This window comes from Salmo salar, chromosome 19 (assembly GCF_965601325.2).
Source record: "Salmo salar chromosome 19, fSalSal1, whole genome shotgun sequence".
Lineage (NCBI taxonomy): Eukaryota > Metazoa > Chordata > Actinopteri > Salmoniformes > Salmonidae > Salmo > Salmo salar.
The window spans coordinates 84,456,615-84,482,304 of record NC_138309.1 but is presented as its reverse complement, the minus strand read 5'-3'; the positions used below and the strand labels follow the sequence as shown (position 1 = coordinate 84,482,304).

Genomic DNA, 25,690 nt, shown 5'->3' with positions numbered 1-25,690 from the left:
ATGGACTTTGACATCGAGGCTACCTTCTCCTTACTCATCAACTCCAGGTCTGACGCCATTGAGAAAATGGTAAGCGCAAACACCATGGTTATCAAAGGCTTAAAATAGACTGTGGAGTTTGCATGTGGTCAAATCAAGGATGTGGAAATGAGAGTGGCTAAAGTTGAAAAGAGTGTGGAAAAGGTAGAACAGAATAACAATGTCTAGCATAGACGTCTCACTGATCTGGAGCAATACACAAGAAGATGAAACCTGAGACTCTACAGTGTGCCCGAGGTGTTGAATGAGGATGTTGTTCGTAACTTGTTTTGTACATAATGTTGCTGCTACCGTCTCTTATGACTGAAAAAGAGCTTCTGGACATCAGAACTGCCATTACTCATCTCAGATTAGACAAAGAGTTTTTCTTCAATGAGCGGGAGGGATATACTACAGATACCTGACCAGGCCCAGATCCCTGTCATTCGCTGGAGAAGGAAGCAGAGATTTCGCAGAAAAAGATTGGGGTGCCTTGTGAGGATCAGGCGACGAGTGGCTAATCTGCTTTTGCCTTCTGTCCTGCTTGCTAATGTTAAATCGCTGGAAAATAAATGGGACAAACTGAAAGCAAGGGGACATTAAAAATTGTAATATCATATGTTTCACTGAGTCATGTCTGAACAACGAAATTAAGAACATACAGCTGGAGGGTTATACACTATTGGCAGGATAGAACAGCAGCCTCTGGTAAGACACGGGGTGGGGGCCTATGCATATATGTAAACAACAGCTGGTGCACGATATCTAAGGAAGTCTCGAGGTTTTGCTCGCCTGAGGTAGAGTATCTCATGATAAGCTGTAGACCACACTATCTACCTAGAGAGTTTTCATCTGTATTTTTCGTAGCTGTCTACATACCACCACAGACCAATGTTGGCACTAAAACCGCACTCAATGAGCTGTATACCGCCATTAGCAAACAGGAAAACGCTCATCCAGAGGCACTGCTCCTAGTGGGCGGGGACTTTACTGCAGGGAAACTTAAATGTGCAATCAGAGGGAAACAAATTCTAGACCACCATTACTTCACACACAGAGATTGGAACAGAACTCTCCATTTGGTAAATCTGACCATAATTCTATCCTCCTGATTCCTGCTTACAAGCAAAAACTAAAGCAGGAAGCACCAGTGACTCGGTTTATAAAAAAGTGGAAAGATGACGCAGATGCTAAACTACAGGACTATTTTGCTAGCACAGACTGGAATATGTTCTGGGATTCTTCCGATGGCATTGAGGAGTACACCACATCAGTCACTGGCTTTACAGTGAGGGAAAAAAGTATTTGATCCCCTGCTGATTTTGTATGTTTGCCCACTGACGAAGAATTGATCAGTCTATAATTTTAATGGTAGGTTTATTTGAACAGTGAGAGACAGAATAACAACAAAAAAATCCAGAAAACAGATGTCAAAAATGTTACAAAATGATTTGCATTTTAATGAGGGAAATAAGTATTTGACCCCTCTGCAAAAAATGACTTAGTACTTGGTGGCAAAACCCTTGTTGGCAATCACAGAGGTCAGACGTTTCTTGTAGTTGGCCACCAGGTTTGCACACATCTCAGGAGGGATTTTGTCCCACTCCTCTTTGCAGATCTTCTCCAAGTCATTAAGGTTTCGAGGCTGACGTTTGGCAACTCGAACCTTCAGCTCCCTCCACAGATGTTCTATGGGATTAAGGTCTGGAGACTGGCTAGGCCACTCCAGGACCTTAATGTGCTTCTTCTTGAGCCACTCCTTTGTTGCCTTGGCCGTGTGTTTTGGGTCATTGTCATGCTGGAATACCCATCCACGACCCATTTTCAATGCCCTGGCTGAGGGAAGGAGGTTCTCACCTAAGATTTGATGGTACATGGCCCCGTCCATCGTCCCTTTGATTCGGTGAAGTTGTTCTGTCCCCTTAGCAGAAAAACACCCCCAAGCATAATGTTTCCACCTCCATGTTTGACAGTGGGGATGGTGTTCTTGGGGTCATAGGCAGCATTCCTCCTCCTCCAAACATGGCGAGTTGAGTTGATGCCAAAGAGCTCCATTTTGGTCTCATCTGACCACAACACTTTCACCCAGTTGTCCTCTGAATCATTCAGATGTTCATTGGCAAACTTCAGACGGGCATGTATATGTGCTTTCTTGAGCAGGGGGACCTTGCGGGCGCTGCAGGATTTCAGTCCTTCACGGCATAGTGTGTTACCAATTGTTTTCTTGGTGACTATGGTCCCAGCTGCCTTGAGATCATTGACAAGATCCTCCCGTGCAGTTCTGGGCTGATTCCTCACCGTTCTCATGATCATTGCAACTCCACGAGGTGAGATCTTGCATGGAGCCCCAGGCCGAGGGAGATTGACAGTTGTGTTTGTTTCTCCATTTACGAATAATCGCACCAACTGTTGTCACCTTCTCACCAAGCTGCTTGGCGATGGTCTTGTAGCCCATTCCAGCCTTGTGTAGGTCTACAATCTTGTCCCTGACATCCTTGGAGAACTCTTTGGTCTTGACCATGGTGGATAGTTTGGAATCTGATTGATTGATTGCTTCTGTGGACAGGTGTCTTTTATACAGTTAACAAACTGAGAACTAATCTCAGCTCGTTACCTGTATAAAAGATACCTGGGAGCCAGAAATCTTTCTGATTGAGAGGGGGTCAAATACTTATTTTCCTCATTAAAATGCAAATCAATTTATAACATTTTTGACATGTGTTTTTCTGGATTTTGTTGTTGTTATTCTGTCTCTCACTGTTCAAATACACTTACCATTAAAATGATAGACTGATCATTTCTTTGTCAGTGGGAAAACATACAAAATCAGCAGGGAATCAAATAGCTTTTTCCCTCACTGTATTAATAAGTGCATCGAGAACGTCGTCCCTACAGTGACTGTACGTACATACCCCAACCAGAAGCCATGGATTACAGGCAACATTCGCACTGAGCTAAAGGGTAGAGCTGCCGCTTTCAAGGAGTGGGACTCTAACACAGAAGCTTATAAGAAATCCCACTATGCCCTCGGATGAACCATCAAACAGGCAAAGCGTCAATACAGGACGAAGATCGAATCGTACTTCACCGGCTCCGACACTCGTCGGATGTGGCAGGGCTTGCAAACTATTACAGACTACAAAGGGAAGCACAGCTGAGAGCTGCCCAGTGACACAAGCCTACCAGACGAGCTAAATAACTTCTATGCTTGCTTCGAGGCAAGTTACACTGAAACATGCATGAGAGCATCAGTTGTTCTGGACGCTTTCCGCAGCCGATGTGAGTAAGACCTTTAACAAGTTAACATTCACAAGACCGCAGGGCCAGGCAGATTACCAGGACGTGTACTCCGAGCATGTGCTGACCAACTGAAGACACTTCACTGACATTTTAAACCTCTCCCTGTCTGAGTCTGTAATACTAACATGTTTCAAGGAGACCACCATAGTCCCTGTGCACAAGAACATAGTGCCCTCAAAGCACCATAGTGCCCTCAAAGCTCATCACTAAGCTAAGGAAACTGGAACTAAACACCTCCCTCTGCAACTGAATCCTGGACTTCTTGACGGGCTGCCCCCAGGTGGTAAGGGTAGGTAACAACACATCCGCCACGCTGATCCTCAACACGGGGGCCCTCAGGGGTGCGTGCTCAGTACTCTCCTGTACTCCCTGTTCACTCATGACTGCACGGCCAGACATGACTCCAACACCATCACTAAGTTTGCCGATGACACAACAGTGGTAGGCCTGATCACCGACAATGAGATCACTGACAACGAGGAGGTCAGAGACCTGACCGTGTGGTGCAAGGACAACAACCTCTCCCTCAACATGATCAAGACAAAGGAGATGATTGTGGACTACAGGAAAAGGAGGACCGAGCACGCCCCCATTCTCATCGACGGGGCTGTAGTGGAGCAGGTTGAGAGCTTCAAGTTCCTTGGTGTCCACATCACCAAACTAACATGGTCCAAGCACACCAAGACAGTCGTGAAGAGGGAACAACAAAACCTATTCCCCCTCGGGAGACTGAAAAGATTTGGCATGGGTCCTCAGATCCTCAAAAGTTTTACAGCTGCACCATGACTGGTTGCATCACTACCTGGTATGGCAACTGCTCAGCCTCCGACCGCAAGGCACTAAAGACAGAAGTGCGTACGGCCAAGTACATCACCGGGGCTAAGCTTCCTGCCATCCAGGACCTCTATATCAGGTGGTGTCAGAGGAAGGCCCTACAAATTGTCAAAGACTCCAGCCACCCTGGTCATAGACTGTTGTCTCTGCTACTGCACGGCAAGCGGTACTGGAGTGCCAAGTCTGGGTCCAAGAAGCTCCTAAGTAGCTTCTACCCCCAAGCCATAAGACACCTGAACAGCTAATCAAATGGCTACCCAGACTATTTGCATTCTCCCCCCATCCCCTCTTGAACGCTGCTGCTACTCTCTGTTATTATCTATGCATTGTCACCTTAATAACTCTACCTACATGTACATATTACCTCGACACAGGTGCCCCCTGTATAAAAAGCCCCGCTATTATTATTTACTGCTGCTCTTTAATTATTTGTTATTCTTATATCTACTTGTATTTTTTATTTGTTTAGGTATTTTCTTAAAACTGCATTGTTCATTAAGGGCTTGTAAGTAAGACTTTTACTGTAAGATTTACACCTGTACTATTCGGCGCATGTGACAAATACAATTAGATTGGCTTAGATTTTTTGCACTTAGGGAAGCCAAACAGTAAAACACCTGATCTCAGAATTGTTACGAGGAGTGGAACAGGGGAACCCAAGAGCAGACTTAGACGAGGAGACTGGGATGAAGTAACCAAGGTATTTATTGAAACACAGGGGGAAGATGGAGTGCAGGTCAGGGGAAGCTCGGGCGGGTTGCAGGAAACCAGGTGCGGAGGTTGAGGTTGAGGCTGGAGCGAGAGGGGTTGGGACAGGGTAAGCAGGTCTGGAGGGGAATCCAAGGGAGTAGTAGAGTGGGGAATCCAGGACAGAGTAGCAGGATGATGAGACGTGGGACTGGAGACAGGGACCAGAGTCAGAGTGGGCAGAACTGTAGCGGAGAGGAGAACAGCATCAGGCAAGGAAAACAGGCACAACAGGATAACATAATCTAAACAGTAACAAACGGCTGGAAACGTAGACTGACTGAGCAGAGATTACAATCTGATAGCATGGAAGAGGCAGGACTGAGTATATGTAGAGGCCTTGATTATGGAACAGGTTGCAGCTGGTGGGGATCTGCTCTGACTCCAGCACACCTGTCTCCACCCACACAATCACACACACACACAGAGAGAGAAGGAGAGGGAGAGAGCACTGGGGGAGTGGTGGCAGGTCAAGGAGACACAGGATGAGCACTAGAGGGCGTGGCATGAGCAGATGTAACAAGAATCACCTTTATTTGCCAAATACATTTGGATGTACAGGAATTTGACAATATGAAATGGTGCTGCTGTACCACATGGGGATGTGTTAAACTTAGTCCCCAGCCTGAAGTGTAGCCGAATTGCAAGATGCTTCGGGAGTTCGGTCACGTGTGCCCCATCTCCTAATCAACTGATCATACTTTTCAATTTGTAGAATGAGTTGTGTTACAGCTGGGCTTTAATGTTCTCATCAATTTGCTAAAGCTACTATGTAGCCTAATGATAATACAACACACAAACAGTGGTAGTATATCAACAGGTAGCCTAGTGGTTAGTGCGTTGGGCCAGTAACCAAAAGGTTGCTGGATCGAATCCCCGAGCTGACAAGGTAAACATCTGTTGTTCTTCCCCTGAGCAAGGCAGTTAACCCACTATTCCCTTCGTGCTGATGGCACGGATGTCAATTTTAAGGTAGCCCACCACACCACTCTGATTCAGAGGGGTTTGGTTCAATGCGGAAGACACATTTCAGTTGAGTGCATTCAGTTGTACAGCTGTGTTCAAATACCCATACTAACATACTACATACATAATGAGTACATACTATTAGCTAATTTTAGTATACTGTAAACAAACGGTATCGTTTCAGTTTAGTGTACTAGAGCCTCCTCTGTCTACCCGAAGTTGGTGCTGTTGCTATGCAACCTCTTGCTAGCTTGTTAGCATAACAAATGACTAGCTAAAGATTTTACGATTTCGGGTGTGTTCGTAAATTCAGTGCCAGAGGGGTCTGGTAGTTCGTAAATACAGAGCGTTGTCAAATTGTCCGTTGGTAAATTCAGAGCGTTTCGCTATCGGAGGGTTCAGAGCACACACTGGATGCTCTGGCCGAGGAGTAGATCCAGCATTCAACGGTTGTCAAGCACCCAAGCTAACTGGCTAACGTTGGCTAGTTAATGAGTAATGTATATGAAACATACTAACTAGGTATCCCCCTTTATCCTACTTAGCAGGTGATGCAAGACATTCACTGGTTGATGTTTGTGACTATCCAGCAGGGGTAGCTGCTGGTAAATGTTTTACCCACATAACGTGAAACTGCTGGTAAATGTTTTACCCACATAACGTGAAATCATTCAATATCATAATTAAAAACATTAAATTAAATACTGTATGTAGCTATGAAGGCTCTGTCCAATATCCTCCTGGAAAGCCTGTATGATTGACATCCTGAGTTGGATTTGGATTGGGCTGGAATGATTTGCTTCCACAATTTTTTCCCCAAAATGTCTTTATATCTAGGGGCTAGAATCCTCATGGCCTGCAGATACATGGAGAAAGCTGAGGGAGCCCTGAAATAAGTCATAGAAGGCTCTGGCAGGCAAAATCCTTCAGAGAGTTTGCTTATTAAGGCATACCTCAGATGGTCTTTAGGCAAACCTCAGATGGAAATTGTTACCAATTTTCAGTGTTCTGAGACTTATGTTGTACCTTGTCCCTGTCCAAAAAAAACGTAATTAAATTAGACTTGACTGTATCACGAGTCACGACTTCATTGGGACAATGGATTGATTCATTTGAAGTCCTGTCAACATTAAGACATTGTACATTTTTGAATACAATTTTTTTTGTTTTGTAGAAGAGAAGAAGAAACTCAACATCCTCATCAACAATGCTGGCTTCATGCTGTGTCCGTACGGAAAACAGGTGATGGATTTGAAATGCAGATTGGTGTCAACCACATGGGTAAGTGAACCTACATAGCACAAGGAAGAGAAACAAAGTTCCTCTTTGGCCAGGCCTCACATGATGCTAAAATCTAAAAGGGCACAGACATACCACATATTACTGAAAGTTGACAAATGTTTAACTTCCAATTGGCTCTACTAGTAACCATTCCTATAAGGAAGTGGTTATTTAGCTGCTTACATCCTCATGGACAGCTGGACATGAAGCTCAATGCTTCCCTTAGAGATTTGGTTATGTTATGACAGAAATACACTAAATTAATTGAAGACTCTGGCCTTACCCACTACTGACTAACCACATGGATGATTGCATGTGGCGCACATCCAAGGCAGAGGAGGAACGTTCCAGATCACACAAAACATTTAATTCAAGCAAGTCCTGACTTGTACGTAGCGTTCTTAATTGTTAATAATTTACTGGAGTTGTAATCTTTATGCAAATATCTATCCAGGAAGCGAAGCTACTGCAAGTTAAGGTACACTATATGGCCAAAAGTATATAAATACCTGCTTGTCGAACATTTCATTCCAAAATCATGGGCATTTGCTGCTATAAAAGCCTTCACTCTTCTGGGAAGGCTTTCCACTAGATGTTGGAACATTGCTGCTATAACAGCCTCCACTCTTCTGGGAAGGCTTTCCACTAGATGTTGGAACATTGCTGCTATAAAAGCCTTCACTCTTATGGGAAGGCTTTCCACTAGATGTTGGAACATTGCTGCTATAAAAGCCTTCACTCTTCTGGGAAGGCTTTCCACTAGATGTTGGAACATTGCTGCTATAACAGCCTCCACTCTTCTGGGAAGGCTTTCCACTAGATGTTGGAACATTGCTGCTATAAAAGCCTTCACTCTTCTGGGAAGGCTTTCCACTAGATGTTGGAACATTGCTGTTATAACAGCCTCCACTCTTCTGGGAAGGCTTTCCACTAGATGTTGGAACATTGCTGCTATAAAAGCCTTCACTCTTCTGGGAAGGCTTTCCACTAGATGTTGGAACATTGAGGCAGGGACTTCCATTCATCAACAAGAGCATTAGTGAGGTCGGGCATGAATTCATCCCAAAGGTGCTCGATGGGGTTGAGGTCAGGGCACTATGCAGGCCAGTCAAGTTCTTCCACATCGATCTCAACCAACCATTTCCAGTTGAAGTCACTTACTGATTGATTCCTTCAAATGAGTGGATTCAGCTATTTCAGCCACATCCGTTACTGACAGGTATATAAAATCGAGCACAGCCATGCAATCTCCATAGACAAACATTGACAGTAGAATGGCCCATACTGAAGAGCTCAGTGACTTTCAATGTGTCACCGTTATAGGATGCCACCTTTCCAACAAGCCAGTTTGTCAAATGTCTGCCCTGCTAGAGCTGCAACGGTCAACTGTAAGTGCTGTTATTGTGAAATGGAAATGTCTAGGAACAACAATGGCTCATCCACGAAGTGGTAAGCCACACAATCTCACAGAACGGGAATTGTCTGTCCTCGGTTGCAACACTCAATATAGAGTTCCAAACTTCCTCTGGAAGTAACGTCAGCAAGAAGTACTGTTCGTCGGGAGCTTCATGAAATGGGTTTCCATGGCCGAGCAGCCGCTCACAAGACTAAGATCACCATGCGCAATGCCAAGCGTGGGCTGGAGTGGTGTAAAGCTCATCACCATTGGACTCTGGATCTGTGGAAACACGTTCTCTGGAGTGATGAGTCACGCTTCACCATCTGGCAGTCAGACGGACTAATCAGGGTTTGGCGGATGCCAGGAGAACGCTACCTGCCTCAACGCATAGTGCCAACTGTTAAGTTTGGTGGAGGAGGAATAATTGTCTGGGGCTGTTTTTCATGGTTCGGGCTAGGCCTCTTAGTTCCGGTGAAGGGAAATCTTAACACTACAGCATACAATGACATTCTAGATGATGGTTGTAAAGAGAGGTCTGTCCGTAATAAAGAGATGCTCTGCTTTTTTGACACCACACACCACTAAGCAAGTCCTGCAGGCTCCAGTTTTATCTTATCTTGATTATTGTCCAGTCTTCTGGTCAAGTGTTGCAAAGAAAGCTGCAGCTGGTCCAAAACAGAGCGGCACGTCTTCTTCTTCGTTGTAATCACAGGGATAATATTAATACTATGCATGCCAGTATCTCTTGGCTAAGAGTTGAGGAAGACTGACTGTGTCACTTCTTGTTTTTATAAGAAACAATGTGTTGTAAATTCCAAATTGTTTGCATAGTCAACTTACACACAGCACTAACATACACACTTAACTCAACAGACATGCCACCAGGGGTCTTTTCACAGTTCCCAGAGGTCCAGAACAAATTCAAGGAAATGTACGGTATTATACAAAGCCATGAGTGCACGACACAACGCCTCTTCCCCATCTGACCTACTTGGTGTGTGTATGTACTGACATGTATGTGGAACTGATAGATGCACACTTACATTACATGTTCATGTTTTAAAATGTATATGAATTGTAAAGTATTTTGGCAGTAATGTATTTTTTGTTATACGTCTGACACCAATAAGACTAGTTGTTGCCGTTGTCGTCGACTAATGTGGATCCTAATAAATAAATAAAAATTAAGCTGACTGCAATGAATAAGCTTTAACAATTACATGTTGATTGAATAAGTCTCTACAATACAGCCAACATGTCATTTACTTCCTCATTATTATTCATCAGATCCAAAACATGTTCATCACCATGCTCAGATTCCTGGTTTGCACCCTCTTTCAGCATTGCTACCAAAATGTGCTGTCGGGGTCCAGTAATTTAATCAGGGGAGCATTCACACCCATGTCTTGAAAGAGAAGATTTCGGAAAGTCATAGCTAGTCAATGCCTAATGCAATGAGAGAAGAATCGTCATTCAGCTCATTATTCTCAACACTGCAAGCTTACATCTATGGCACCATACTGACTCTTAATGTTGCTTGTCTCCTGCTGTACGTCTGGCAAGGGACTTCTTCTGGAAAAGATGACGACATACCCCCTCCTCGCTGTGCAATACACTTTACTGTTTCAAACCCTAGTCCAGTTAGACCACCTGTAACAATGTACACAGTTATTTGGTTTAGGCAGCAACTGAATGTCGGACAGTGCCTTTGGAATCATCTTTACCCAGTGCCATAACAGACAGGGTCTTTGGAATCATCTTTACCCAGTGCCATAACAGACAGGGTCTTTGGAATCATCTTTACCCAGTGCCATAACAGACAGGGTCTTTGGAATCATCTTTACCCAGTGCCATAACAGACAGGGTCTTTGGAATCATCTTTACCCAGTGCCATAACAGACAGGGTCTTTGGAATCATCTTTACCCAGTGCCATAACAGACAGGGTCTTTGGAATCATCTTTACCCAGTGCCATAACAGACAGGGTCTTTGGAATCATCTTTACTCAGTGCCATAACAGACAGGGTCTTTGGAATCATCTTTACCCAGTGCCATAACAGACAGGGTCTTTGGAATCATCTTTACCCAGTGCCATAACAGACAGGGTCTTTGGAATCATCTTTACCCAGTGCCATAACAGACAGGGTCTTTGGAATCATCTTTACTCAGTGCCATAACAGACAGGGTCTTTGGAATCATCTTTACCCAGTGCCATAACAGACAGGGTCTTTGGAATCATCTTTACTCAGTGCCATAACAGACAGGGTCTTTGGAATCATCTTTACTCAGTGCCATAACAGACAGGGTCTTTGGAATCATCTTTACCCAGTGCCATAACAGACAGGGTCTTTGGAATCATCTTTACTCAGTGCCATAACAGACAGGGTCTTTGGAATCATCTTTACCCAGTGCCATAACAGACAGGGTCTTTGGAATCATCTTTACTCAGTGCCATAACAGACAGGGTCTTTGGAATCATCTTTACCCAGTGCCATAACAGACAGGGTCTTTGGAATCATCTTTACTCAGTGCCATAACAGACAGGGTCTTTGGAATCATCTTTACCCAGTGCCATAACAGACAGGGTCTTTGGAATCATCTTTACCCAGTGCCATAACAGACAGGGTCTTTGGAATCATCTTTACCCAGTGCCATAACAGACAGGGTCTTTGGAATCATCTTTACCCAGTGCCATAACAGACAGGGTCTTTGGAATCATCTTTACTCAGTGCCATAACAGACAGGGTCTTTGGAATCATCTTTACTCAGTGCCATAACAGACAGGGTCTTTGGAATCATCTTTACCCAGTGCCATAACAGACAGGGTCTTTGGAATCATCTTTACCCAGTGCCATAACAGACAGGGTCTTTGGAATCATCTTTACTCAGTGCCATAACAGACAGGGTCTTTGGAATCATCTTTACTCAGTGCCATAACAGACAGGGTCTTTGGAATCATCTTTACTCAGTGTCACAACAGACAGGGTCTTTGAGCTGAAGTATGACTCAGATTCCTCAACAGACAGGAAGTCAATGCTACCGGATGACATTGTCTGAAAGGTGTTGGTTTCAAAATCTAAAGACTTCTTGTCCAAATGCATTGATTTGAGCCAACGGTAAATGTGAGGCTTTTCTGCTCTGATAGATCCCTTTTCCAATATGCTAGACATCTGAACAGTCTGAATGCGAACATCATCATTGCCACAACTGAAGACATTTTGTGAAAAGGAGGATTGCCACTCATTTTCGCATACAGCAACAATGTGTCTCACACCGGAAACATTGCAAGCTCTTTCAAACTGAGATTTGTCAAATAACAAAGACAAATGCATCAAGCTTGTTCACATTGTGAAGCTGATCACTAAACTGAGGCAAGACGATGTTATACCATCCTGATTTGTTTGCAGTTTGGGCTAAGATCTTTGTCAAACCTGAGTCAGGAACAGATGAGATGATGCCCAACCTCCGCTGTTTGACTTTGGGTAATGCATGATGCAAGACTTCCCATGCAAGAACAAAGTAGGACACACAAGGAGCCTCCTTCAGAAATGTGAGCCTCTTTGTCTTGTAACATGCTGCTTCAGGAATTACAATCTTAGAAGATGCAGCAATGGGATAACATGATACTATATGGTCTCCCACTTTCAGTGTGTTCACATCTTTCCCTACAGCTGTGACAGTACCACTGAAGTCAAGAGCCAGAAGCTGGTGCTTCTGAGATGTATGATTGTTCCAGTATATTGTCTGACCATAGTTCAGATCAGAGACACTGACAGGATAGTAGTCTGAGGAATGAACACATATCTTACTGAGCTGAATCTCAACTGATTTCACTGGGATGTTTATATCATCAACATCACAGGGAACGGCAGACAAGCTAGTCATTCTGTACTGATCAGCAGTCTGAAGGATGAACTGCCCAGACAAGCTAGTCATTCTGTACGGATCAGCAGTCTGAAGGATGAACTGCCCAGACAAGCTAGTCATTCTGTACGGATCAGCAGTATGAAGGATGAACTGCCCAGACAAGCTAGTCATTCTGTACGGATCAGCAGTCTGAAGGATGAACTGCCCAGACAAGCTAGTCATTCTGTACGGATCAGTAGTCTGAAGGATGAACTGCCCAGACAAGCTAGTCATTCTGTACGGATCAGCAGTCTGAAGGATGAACTGCCCAGGCAAGCTAGTCATTCTGTATGGATCAGTAGTCTGAAGGATGAACTATATATTATTAGTTGGCTTGTAGTCATCAGAGACAACACTGAAGTCATTGTGGAAAAAGTACTCTTCAACTACACAAGATTGACTTCCAAGATACTTGAATATAACATGCTTCAGTTCAACCAACACCCGGCCTGCTTTGTCTGTGAAACAGCCAGATACTTCAAAATGGTCCACTGCAACATTTGCAGCTCTCAAATACAGAACCATTTCAGGCTGCAAGGGTTCGTGAACAGTCAAACTGCCAATTTCTGCAGGAAAGCCAGGCCTTGCCATGAATGCATTCGCTGTTGAGACTTGAGTCAGTTGGAGCATGTAGTCTAGCACTACAGGATGAATGCAGAAGTCATGCAACTGTGGCAGGAGCTCTTCAGGGACAGCCACAACAGAGATGGCTTCCATCAAGTCTTCACCATAATGCACATCTCCTCTGTTTATGAAAACAGAACCATACTGAAACCCTCCCTTACTTAGGTAATTGTAGAAATCGTCAGTACTCATAGTTGATGTGCATTGCTTGTAAACCGAGTCTATAGAGATGCACTGTTCTTCGGCCAACCTCCCTTGCTTGCATGATAGGCTGCTTGATGCATACGTTACTGTAGGAGATTGTATCTTAAACGTTGTCTCGTTTTCAATGTGATCCAGTTTGACACTCAACTCAGGAGAATTTGGTGAAATGACAAATGGACTCTGAAAACTGACACTGAGTTGCAGTGTGTTGAGTGGCACCCTTGGTTTGGCACTGGCCATGAAGGCAGCCAAACCCAACTCAACATAGAGGGCACCAGGGACAATTGCAACATCATTGTTTCTATGGTCCTGCAGTTAAGACCCTGAGGCTGAAGCCAGATCATTTTCCATCATTGCCTCTCTGAGTTAACACAGGATGACAGCCTAATGTACCTTGCTGTGCTGCCTCAAAGATGACACCGACGCTTACCCTAACCTTAACCCTTAATTACCCTTACCTAACCCTAACCTTAAACCTTACCTTAACCGTTTAAAATGTTGACTTCAATGGAGTGACATCAGAGTTCGACATCCCAAGGACGCCGTTTAGTACTTACCCATTTTGGGCCATTTTTTTATTTGAGGCCCCCATTCTTTGAGGCCCCCAGTCTACCTGGGGCGGCAGGTAGCCTAAAGGTAAGAGCATTGGGCCAGTAACCAAAAGGTTGTTGGATTGAATCCCCGAGCTGACAAGGTAAAAATCTGTTGTTCTTCCCCTGATCAAAGCAGTTGTTCCCCAGTAGGCTGTCATTGTAAATAAGAAATTGTTCTTAACTGACTTACCTAGTAAAGTAAAGGTTACATTTTAAAATTAACTCGGTGCAGGTTTGGTTTTTTGCCCCAGCTGGTAAAAAAATGGTTTTTACTAATCATCAAGCTTTGATCATTTGAATCTTAACTGACTAGTAAATTGTTCTTAACTGACTTGCCTAGTTAAATAAAGGTTAAATTAAATGTAAAAAGAATGAATTTGCCAGATAATGAGCATTTTGTCCAACCCCCCAAAAATGACTAGTTAGACAGGCCCACTGGGCACAAAACTGACCAGCCAATTTGAAATATGCCCGAAATGCCAGATGGTCAGTTCACAACGGGACCAGTATCTGTGACAAAGTTGTACTACATGGAACACGACAAGGAACTGTTGGGCTCCACCCTAAATTACTCTTGGTGAGTCATATAGGAAAAAGAGCTTGTCTATTGCACTCTAAGATAAATTGGTGATAAGGGATGGTAAATATACAGTGCCACATAATAGTAATATTCTCTAGAAGTTCTTTGACGAAATTAAAGTTTAAAAGTTCATTCAACGCATGAAATACTCCCAGAGACGTTGTATGGCCAGACTGGCTAAATGTTTGCCCAGTTTGAATATTGTACTGTGCAAACTGAAGAAAACGCTCACTTGTTTCAGTGGCTTCAGTAGAAGAACCCCACAACCCTCTCTGCCATAACCATCTGCTCTGCTGGATAAAGGTGAAATCAGGTGAAATCAGCTTTCCCTTGCTGAGATCGACAGTGGTTTGCAACTCTATTAAACAGCAGACACAGAGAGCCATCTCACAATCACCTGGTGAGACAAACACGTTTTAATATAATTGAGAGCGCCATCTCACAGTCACCTGGTTGAACAAACACGTTTTAATATAATTGCAGGTGGCACTCAAACAGCACCTGCTCATGCAGCTGAAAAGGCATTAATAGTCAAACATATGATTGTCTATTTGGCTTTATCTTTTTAGAAATTGCACTCTGGGCACAATTGGTAGGTTGACAGGGGTAGCCTGCATTAAATCCCCTAAGGTCTAAGGGCTGGCTCTCTACTAAGCTAACATATCGTTAAAATTGTTGCATGATGCATTTTTAGAAAACAATGAGTTAGTAAACTCGCTACAATAGTGCAATACAGTGTACAGTCAGAAAGCAGTTTATCAGTTACACTGGCGGGGCCCCGGTGGCAATAAATGAATAAAACCAAAAGCTTACCTTGACTTGGAAGAGTTCCAGTTCTGGATAACCATAGTCAGCAAGCTAACATAGCATCCCTCTCTGTTCGAGCTGGGTGTTTGAGTAGGCTAAACTAGCTACAAAAAACGCTTCAACTATTGTCTTTCTCTCTCTTTGAGTCAACTACTGACCACATGTTATACACAGCAGTGCTAGCTAGCTGTAGCTTATGCTTTCAGTACTAGATTCATTCTCTGATCCTTTGATTTGGTGGACAACATGTCAGTTCATGCTGCAAGAGCTCTGATAGGTTGGAGCACGTCCTCTGGAAGTTGTCATAATTACTGTGTAAGTCTATGAAAGGGGGTGAGAAAACTCCTAGGTTTTGTGTTGAATTTGATGTACCCAGAGGAGGACAGAAGCTAGCTGTGAGTAAGACCTTTAAACAGGTTTACATTCACACGACTGCAGAACCAGACGGATTCAGAGGACACGTACTCAGAGCATGCGGTGACAAGCTGGCAAGTGTCTTCACTGACATGTTCAACCTCTCCCTGTCTGAGTCTGTAACACCAACATGTTTCAAGCAGACCACCATAGTCCCTGTGCCCACGAATGCCAAGGTAACCTGTCTAAATGACTATTGCCCCATAGACCTCACATCTGTAGCCATGAAATGCTTTGAAAGGCTGGTCATGGCTCACATTAACACCATTATTCCAGACACTCTAGACCCACTCCAATTTGTATACCGCCCCAACAGATCCACAGATGATGCAATCTCTACTGCACTCCACACTGGCCTTTCCCACCTGGACAAAAGGAAAACCTACATGAGAATGCTGTTCATTGACTACAGCTCAGCATTCAACACCATAGTGTCCTCAAAGCTCATCACTAAGCTAAGGACCCTGGGACTAAACACCTCCCTCTGCAACTGTCTCTTGGACTTCCTGATGTGCCGCCCCCAGGTGGAGAGGGTAGGCAACAACATATGCCGCCACGCTGACCCTCAACACGGGGGCCCCTCAGAGGTGTGTGCTTAGTCCCCAAGCGGTGTCATGCTATGCTGACCTTCCAACACACACACACACACACACAGACACTACATATGCTCACACACACAAAACACACATACATATTCATATTGATGCCACACACACACACACACACACACACACACACACACACACACACACACACACACACACACACACACACACACATAGACACACTTTCACACCCTTTTACACTCTTCACATACACTGCTGCTACTCTGTTTATTATCTATCCTGATGGCCCTAGCTCACTTTTACCCCTACCTACATGTTACCAATTACATCCTGAGTGGCGTCACTACAGACCCTTGTTCGATCCCAGGCTGTATCACAACCGGCCATGATTGTAAATAAGAATTTGTTCTTAACTAACTTATCTAGTTAAATAAAGGTTCCATATTACTATTTCCTTTTCATTGTGCAATTTTGCTTACTTAATAACTATTTTTTATTTTTGGAAAAGGGCTCGTAATTAAGCATTTCATGGTAAAGTCTACACCTGTTGTATTTGGCACATAAAATGTGATTTTGATATATGTCCAACATGATAAAACCACTCTTTAAAGGCCACAGAAGGAGCAGCGACACTCCTCTGGGAGTACAATCTGTGGATTTGGAAAGTATGACTGCTCCTGACTTAAATGGACCACCGTTTTACTGCCACACAATGTACAGGGAATTGTGTACAGTCCAATATGCATGTCCAAAATGAAGAAAGAAAAAAAACGATTGGGTTTAAACTGATTAAATAACAATGGTATTTAAATGTTTTTCTAAAGTGGATAATTATAATACAATTATAGTAGTATTATAAATTATGTTTTGTTATTCGTACTACTGTTGTTCCCATAACATAATAACTATTTAGTGATCATTACTGTTAATGATGTTAACAATAATGTCAACGCTATTGTCACGATCGTGGTAAGAACTGGACCAAGGCGTAGCGTTGTACGTAGCGTTCCACATTTTTATTATAAAGTGAAACTTCAGCAAAATACAAAACAATAATCGAACAAACGAAACGTGAAGTAAATGAAGTGCTCACAGGCAACTACACAAAAACAAAACAAGATCCCACAAAACACAGTGGGGAAATGGCTGCCTAAATATGATCCCCAATCAGAGACAACGATAAACAGCTGCCTCTGATTGGGAACCATACCAGGCCAACATAGAAATAAACAACCTAGATTACCCATCCTAGTCACACCCCGACCTAACCAACATAGAGAATAAAAGGCTCTCTATGGTCAGCGAGTGACACCTATAATATTATTTGTGCTATGAAGACAATTAGCTATTAACATTTCCTCATAAACTATTACACATCTTTTTGCCATCTTCACTGTGGGACTTTTTTGAAGGGAAATCGCAGAGGTCACGGCCTTATTCCTAAACATTTGCATTATTGTGAAAGTTGTCGAGCTTTTCACTTTTGCTATTTGACTGGAGGTTTTGACGCAGTTGCGTCCGTCTGTTGTTGCTAGGTCTTGCTTATTCCTGGTAACGGAACAGAGGTGCTCCCAGCATTATACCTAAAGCGGACATTGCCATTGGCTGAACGGAGTCACATTAACAGGTCACCAATTTGACGGCTCCAACACAGTTCCACCTCCACCACTGCCAAAACATCCCCTATGCGGATGTCTGCTATTGCCGGTTAACACTTGATCTGATTGAATCTAGGCCTAAATCTAGGCTAGATATTAAAACAAGCAACAACCATCATCAATTAAGTTTACACTCTATAGAAATGACAGGCTACGTTTATTTGTTGTACAGTACACACTATTTACTCTATATAAACAAATGGTGAGAGTCAGGGAATCTTTGTACTAACCCATCAATGAGAGCAGCTTTGATAGTGTGAGACTTCCCAGGTTTGCTGTTGTCAGCATCATTAAGTACTGTTAAATCTCTTAGAGATGTGCCAGTTTTACCCTTCCAGAAGAAACTTCCAGAAATTGTTCAAACCCCTCACCTAGATAGGTTATGGTTAACATCAGAATAGGAAGAAAATAGGACTTGTTTTAACTAGCTAGGTAACCTAAATATATATATTTTTAACAGAAATATTTTATCATCACAATGTATATCGTTTTTGTAAACAATATGTAGCTTGTCTAGAAATAAAAACATTTAAAATTACAGGTACAGATGTTATAAAAGAAATTAGTCAGGTAACATTCCTTTAAAAGTATCATTAGATATATATATATTCCTGTTATTTAAATAATCAAAATCCAAGTTAGCTGATGTTTCATTATATTCATCTCTGTAGTCTGAGGTTTTACAATGCTGGGTTTTTTGTTATATTTAATTTCTCAACATAAAGCAGCTTCTTATGTTTTTATTAGACAGGAGAACTTTGCATGGCTGGATTTGCCTCCAGTTCCTTAGTCTCCTTAGTTCACCTGCATTGCCTTTATCGCGAAGGACTGATTGCAGTCCTCTAAGGAAATGCTGATTAATTTCCACAGAAAGCAATGCTCTCAATAAAGGCCCCGCCAGTTTTTTATTTTGTCAGACAGTATCTCCTTGGTCACAGTATCTACAGTCATCAAGGGGATTTCTATATGGTTATCCTCATTGTACTCGTAACCTTTCATTTTCTAAAACTTACTATGCAGCAAAATTGGTGCAAAAGAGCTTGTCTGAGATCTACTTTTTCCTTTGTCTGATACAGAATTTGTTAATTACATTTAAAAACCAATATATATTCTTCTCAAGTGTTTTATCTGTTAGTCTGCACCTTTTGAGGTGTTCATAGTCAAGAACCTTAAAAACAGAACAGTTTGTAAAAATGAGAGGAAACCAGAACGTCACTAATTATCAAATTAGTCATAGCAAATAAGTTGATGATATCATTTTCCACTAACCATTATACTTCAGTATTTTGTGACAATTTGCACATTTCTGTAATAATGTATGAACTAAAGAGAGAGAGAGAGATTTGCTGACAGCATGGAAAATTCAACTTGAGGTGATAGGAGAACATTCAATTGATGTCATTATTAATGATGTTTGCTAGCAGGATACTTCCCAGTACCTGACTTACTCCGTAACCAATTACAGTTTTAGCACTGTAATATAACTCATCAGAAGGTCAAAGTTTATTCCACTGTAGTTGTAAACTTTACAAGTGTAAAACAAACAAGCATTGTAACAGATCAGTAGGCAGATAACGTCAGACAAATTCTAGTGAAAAGAAGTTTCATGCTTAAGTATGACGAGCATCTGAAAGTGTGTAATATCTATTTGTAAGAATCCTTGATCAAATTGGTATGTACTGTACAATATAATACAGTGGTAAATGGAGCCTGCCTTTCCAACTGAGGACATGTACCAATAAAGCTGTTTTTTTACATAACTCAAATGGCATTCTATTTACATAACCATAGAACATAGTCTATTTCCTGGAAGAGGATAGCATGTAATATACAAGTATAGATAGATACCCAAACGGAAACATTCAAAAGATGATCAGGTTTTATACAGTTGGAACCTATTTCCATGTTGACGTGTTCCTCTCTCTTAATGTGTATTGTTGACGTGTTCCTCTCTCTTAATGTGTATTGTTGATGTGTTCCTCTCTCTTAATGTGTATTGTTGACGTGTTCCTCTCTCTTAATGTGTATTGTTGACGTGTTCCTCTCTCTTAATGTGTATTGTTGATGTGTTCCTCTCTCTTAATGTGTATTGTTGACGTGTTCCTCTCTCTTAATGTGTATTGTTGATGTGTTCCTCTCTCTTAATGTGTATTGTTGACGTGTTCCTCTCAATGTGTATTGTTGACGTGTTCCTCTCAATGTGTATTGTTGACGTGTGCCTCTCTCTTAATGTGTATTGTTGACGTGTTCCTCTCTCTCAATGTGTATTGTTGATGTGTTCCTCTCTCTTAATGTGTATTGTTGACGTGTTCCTCTCTCTCAATGTGTATTGTTGATGTGTTCCTCTCTCTTAATGTGTATTGTTGACGTGTTCCTCTCTCTTAATGTGTATTGTTGATGTGTTCCTCTCTCTTAATGTGTATTGTTGACGTGTTCCTCTCAATGTGTATTGTTGACGTGTTCCTCTCAATGTGTATTGTTGACGTGTTCCTCTCTCTTAATGTGTATTGTTGATGTGTTCATTTTGTTAATAACTTCTTACATCTTAACCAGTGACCATGGTTTCATGTCACACAGACTGCATTGAAAAACCGGTGTCACGATCTTGTTTCATAATCTTGGAGGTTTTGTTGGGGAGAAATGCATGGTGGTTTCCACTTGTCCCCTTGTTCATCTCTGAAGGTGTCACGACTTCTGCCGAAGTCGGCACCTCTCCTTGTTCGGGCTGCATTCAGCGGTCGACGTCACCGGTCTTCTAGCCATCGCCGCTCCATTTTTCATTGTTCCATTTGTTTTGTCTTGTTTCCCCACTGATAGGCACAGCTAGTGCAATTCAAAAAAGGTCAACTTTACCTTTCCTTATCATAATTCATCATCGAACACGGTAATTTTGGGGATAGAGCCTGGTGGTAGTAGGTGTAGGTGTTGTTTGGAATTCAGATATTTTTGTCAGCGCACTGACTGTTCGACTCTTCTACTTTCTCAGAGAAAACAACAAGGCAGGAAATGATGTGTGTTTTACTCAACTGTTTTCCAACTTGTCAGAAACTTAATTGAATAAGGTAAATACAGTTATATTTTATTAGATTCACAACTGTATAAGCATATTGCCAGGTTTGGTAAAATACTTCTGTCCATGTGCATACAAGTTCATACGTGGCTTAAGCATCTTTGGTAGCTTCGAAATCATAGCTCATATGTGGGTAGCTATAATGAAAATGAGGACCAATTCTATTCAGAGGATCAAATCAAATCAAATGTTATAGGTCAAATACATATTGTTAGCAGATGTTAATGCGAGTGTGGCGAAATGCTTGTGCTTCAGTTCCGACAGTGCAGTAATATCTAACAAATTCACAACGACTGCCTTAAACACGCAATGTAAAGGGATGGAATAATAATATGTACATTTAAATATTTGGACGCGTGATGACCATTCGGCATAGGCAAGATGCAATAGATGGTATAAAATACAGTTGAAGTCGGAAGTTTACATACACCCTAGTCAAATACATTTAAACTCAGTTTTTCACAATTCCTGACATTTAATCCTAGTAAAAATTCCCTGTCTTAGGTCAGTTAGGATCACCACTTTATTTTAAGAATGTGAAATGTCAGAATAATTTTACAGAGAATGATTTATTTCAGCTTTTATTTCATTCATCACAATTCCAGTGGGTCAGAAGTTTACATACACTCAATTAGTACTTGGTAGCATTGCCTTTAAATTGTTAAACTTGGGTCAAACATTTCGGGTAGCCTTCCACAAGCTTCCCACAATAAACTGGTTGAATTTTGGCCCATTCCTCCTGACACAGCTCGTGTAACTGAGTCAGGTTTGTAGGCCTCCTTGCTCGCACACTCTTTTTCAGTGGCCACCATTTTTCAGTGTTGGCCTCTCCAATACCTTGACTTTGTTGTCCTTAAGCCATTTTGCCACAGCTTTGGAAGTAGCTTGGGGTCATTGTCCATTTGGAAGACCCAGTTGCAACCAAGCCTTAACTTCCTGACTGATGTCTTGAGATGTTGCTTCAATATATCCACATAATTTTCCTACCTCTTGATGCCATCTATTTTGTTAGGTGCACCAGTCCCTCCTGCAGCAAAGCCCCCCCACAACATGATGCTGCCACCCCTGTGCTTTACGGTTGGGATGGGGTTATTTGGCTTGCAAGCCTCCCCCTTTCTCCTCCAAACATAACGATGGTCATTATGGCCAAACAGTTTGATTTTTTTTTCATCAGACCAGAGGACATTTCTCCAAAAAGTACAATCTTTGTCCGCATGTGCAGTTGCAAACCGTAGTCTGGCTTTTTTATGTCAGTTTTGGAACAGTGGCTTGCTGAGATGCCTTTCAGGTTATGTCGATATAGGATTAATTTGACTGTGGATATAGATACTTTTGTACCTGTTTCCTCTAGCATCTTCACAAGGTCATTTGCTGTTGTTCTGGGATTGATTTGCACTTTTTACACCAAATTACGTTCATTTCTATGAGACAGAATTGCGTCTCCTTCCTGAGCGGTATGACGGCTGCGTGGTCCCATGGTGTTTATACTTGCGTACTATTGTTTGTAGAGATGAACGTGGTACCTTCAGGCGTTTGGAAATCGCTCCCAAGGATGAACCAGACTTGTGGAGGTCTACAATTTTTTTCTGAGGTCTTTGCTGATTTCCTTTGATTTTCCCATGATGTCAAGCAAAGATGCACTGAGTTTGAAGGTAGGCATTGAAATACATCCACAGGTACACCGCCAATTGACTCAAATTATGTCAATTAACCTATCAGAAGCTTCTTAAGCCATGACATCATTTTCTGGATTTCCCAAGCTGTTTAAAGGCACAGTCAACTTAGTGTATGTAAACTTCTGACCCACTGGAATTGTGCTACAGTCAATTATAAGTGAAATAATCTGTCTGTAAACAATTGTTGGAAAAATGTCTTGTGTCATGCACAAAGTAGATGTCCTAACCGACTTGTCAAAACTATAGTTTGTTAACAAGAAATGTGTGGAGTGGTTGAAAAACGAGTTTTAATGACTCTAACCTAAGTGTATGTAAACTTCCGACTTCAACTGTACATATGAGACGAGTAATGTAGGACATGGAAACATTATTAAAGTGGCATTATTTAAAGTGACTAGTGATACCATTATTAAATCCATTCATTAAAGTGGGTTGGATATGCATCATCTGTGGACCTATTGGGGAGGTAAGCAAATTGGAGTTGGTCTAGGGTATCAGGTAGGGTGGAGGTGATATGATCCTTCACTAGTCTCTCAAAGCACTTCATGATGACAGAAGTGAGTGCTACGGGGCGATAGTAATTTAGTTCAGTTACCTTAGCTTTCTTGGGAACAGGAACAATGGTGGCCATCTTGAAGCATGTGGGGACAGCAGCCTGGGATAGGGATTGATTGAATATGTCCGTAAACACACCAGCCAGCTGGTCTGCGCATGCTCTGAGGACGCGGCTAGGGATGCTGTCAGGGCTTTGCGAGGGTTAACCTCTCTAGGGGGTGTGGGATGCTACCGTCCCACCTGGCCAACAGAACAAAATGTGGAATAAGTCAAGGGGCGTAAATGCTTTCTGAAGATAATGTATGTATCTAAATCTGTATCATACAGGGCCCAGTTTCGCTAAAGCATCTTAAGCCTTCGTACCAATGGTTCTAACGATGCACTTGGCCTTAAGAAACCAGGCCCAGGTCTGTAGAGGTAGTCAGGTATTGCTGACTAACTCAATTCCACAATTAACGATGGAGTTGAGCAGCGACAAGTGTGGGTGGATTTGGGCTCCGACTTTACATAAAATTAAGTTTTTATCAAAAACGACAGATTTCAGCACCCAAAGAACAGTATCAAACCTCAAACACAGACTTGATTGTATCGCAACTTCATTGACACAGTAATTGATTAATTGGCACTCCTGTCCACATTTTGACATTTTATATTATTTCTGTAGAAGAGACAAAACTCAATATCCTCATCAACAATGCTGGCTTCATGGTGTGTCTGTACGAGAAAACAGGTGATGGATTTGAAATGCAGATTGGTGTCAACCACATGGGTAAGTGAACCTACTTAGCACAAGAAAGAGAAACAAAGTTCCTCTTTGGCCAGGCCTCACATGATGCTAAAATCTAAAAGGGCACAGACATACCACATATTATTGAAAGTTGACAAATGTTTAACTTCCAATTGGCTCTACTAGTAACCATTCCTATAAGGAAGTGGTTATTTAGCTGCTTACATCCTCGTGGACAGCTGGACATGAAGCTCATTGCTTCCCTTAGAGATTTGGTTACGTGATGACAGAAATACACTAAATTAATTGAAGACTCTGGCCTTACCCACTACTGACTAACCACATGGATGATTGCATGTGGCGCACATCCAAGGGATAACAGGAAAGTTCCAGACCACACAACATTTCATTTAAGCAAGTCCTGACTTGTACATAATGTTCTCCATTGTCAAACATTCTTCCTAGAGTTTTAATCCTAACAGTGCTTTCCACGTACTGTAGGGCCATCTAGTTTCAGTCAACACTTTTTAAAGCTTTGTGGAGGAGATGTAGAGGAGAGTTATGTGAAAGGTCATTAATCTCAAGTGATGCTGACTAACCTCAAGTGATACTGACTAACCTCAAGTGATGCTAACTAACCTCAAGTGATGCTGACTAACCTCAAGTGATGCTAACTAACCTCAAGTGATGCTAACTAACCTCAAGTGATGCTAACTAACCTCAAGTGATGCTGACTAACCTCAAGTGATGCTGACTAACCTCAAGTGATGCTAACTAACCTCAAGTGATGCTAACTAACCTCAAGTGATGCTGACTAACCTCAAGTGATACTAACTAACCTCAAGTGATGCTAACTAACCATAAGTGGTGCTAACTAACCTCAAGTGATGCTAACTAACCTCAAGTGATGCTAACTAACCTCAAGTGATGCTAACTACCTCAAGTGATGCTAACTAACCTCAAGTGATGCTGACTAACCTCAAGTGATACTAACTAACCTCAAGTGATACTGACTAACCTCAAGTGATACTAAGCTCAAGTGATACTAACTAACCTCAAGTGATACTAACTAACCTCAAGTGATACTGACTAACCTCAAGTGATACTGACTAACCTCAAGTGATACTAACTAACCCACTGAATTGAACAAGACCATTACCAGAACATGATCTTTGCACAATCACAGTTCAAATGTATAAATCAAGTCCAACGAATCAACCTCAAATCTACCAATCAAAAGCTTACAAAGCCCCCTATCTCGTCTCTTAGGTCACTTCCTGTTGACCCACTTATTGATTGACCTGATCAAAAGGTCCATCAATGTATCCTCTTTGGCTCATTTCTGGGGTACCATTAACCTGGATGACATCAACAGTGAGAAGGGCTATGACAAGAAGAATGCGTACAGCCAGAGCAAGCTGGCTAACATCCTCTTCACCAGCTCCCTGGCCAAGAGTCTACAAGGTTTGTGTTTGTCCACTACTTCTGAGGCTTATACTGTATATGGTTATCTTGCCATTAGTGGAATCTCTGACATTTGTTGTATTTATGTCCTCATTTCTTCCCCTCTCTCCGGTACGGCTGTGACAGCGTACTCCCTCCACCCTGGCATAGTTCAGACTGATCTGCACCTGAACACACCTCAGGCATCTATCATGAAGATGATCAGTCCCTTCACCAAGACATCCGTCCAGGGAGCTCAGACCACTATCTACTGTGCTGTGGCCCCTGAACTGGAAACAGAGAGTGGTAGATATTACAGGTGA

The 25,690-nt window shown here is 42.3% G+C and overlaps 1 protein-coding gene across 1 annotated transcript; it reads left to right on the top strand.

Moving 5' to 3' along the window:
* Positions 1–25,690, top strand: LOC106579697 (retinol dehydrogenase 12-like). The gene is made up of 4 exons (XM_082965544.1): positions 1–69; positions 23,855–23,966; positions 25,194–25,391; positions 25,503–25,690. Exons 1-4 carry the CDS (start codon positions 1–3, stop codon positions 25,688–25,690), a joined length of 567 nt encoding a protein of 188 aa, XP_082821670.1.

Bases quoted from the DNA above. Each gene is read 5' to 3' on its own strand.
- LOC106579697 (XM_082965544.1), top strand. From the start codon at position 1: ATGGACTTTGACATCGAGGCTACCTTCTCCTTACTCATCAACTCCAGG. The intron at 70-23,854 runs GTAAGCGCAAAC...TTTTATATTATT, and splicing joins CTGACGCCATTGAGAAAATG to TCTGTAGAAGAGACAAAACT. The intron at 25,392-25,502 runs TGTGTTTGTCCA...CTCTCTCCGGTA, and splicing joins GGCCAAGAGTCTACAAGGTT to CGGCTGTGACAGCGTACTCC.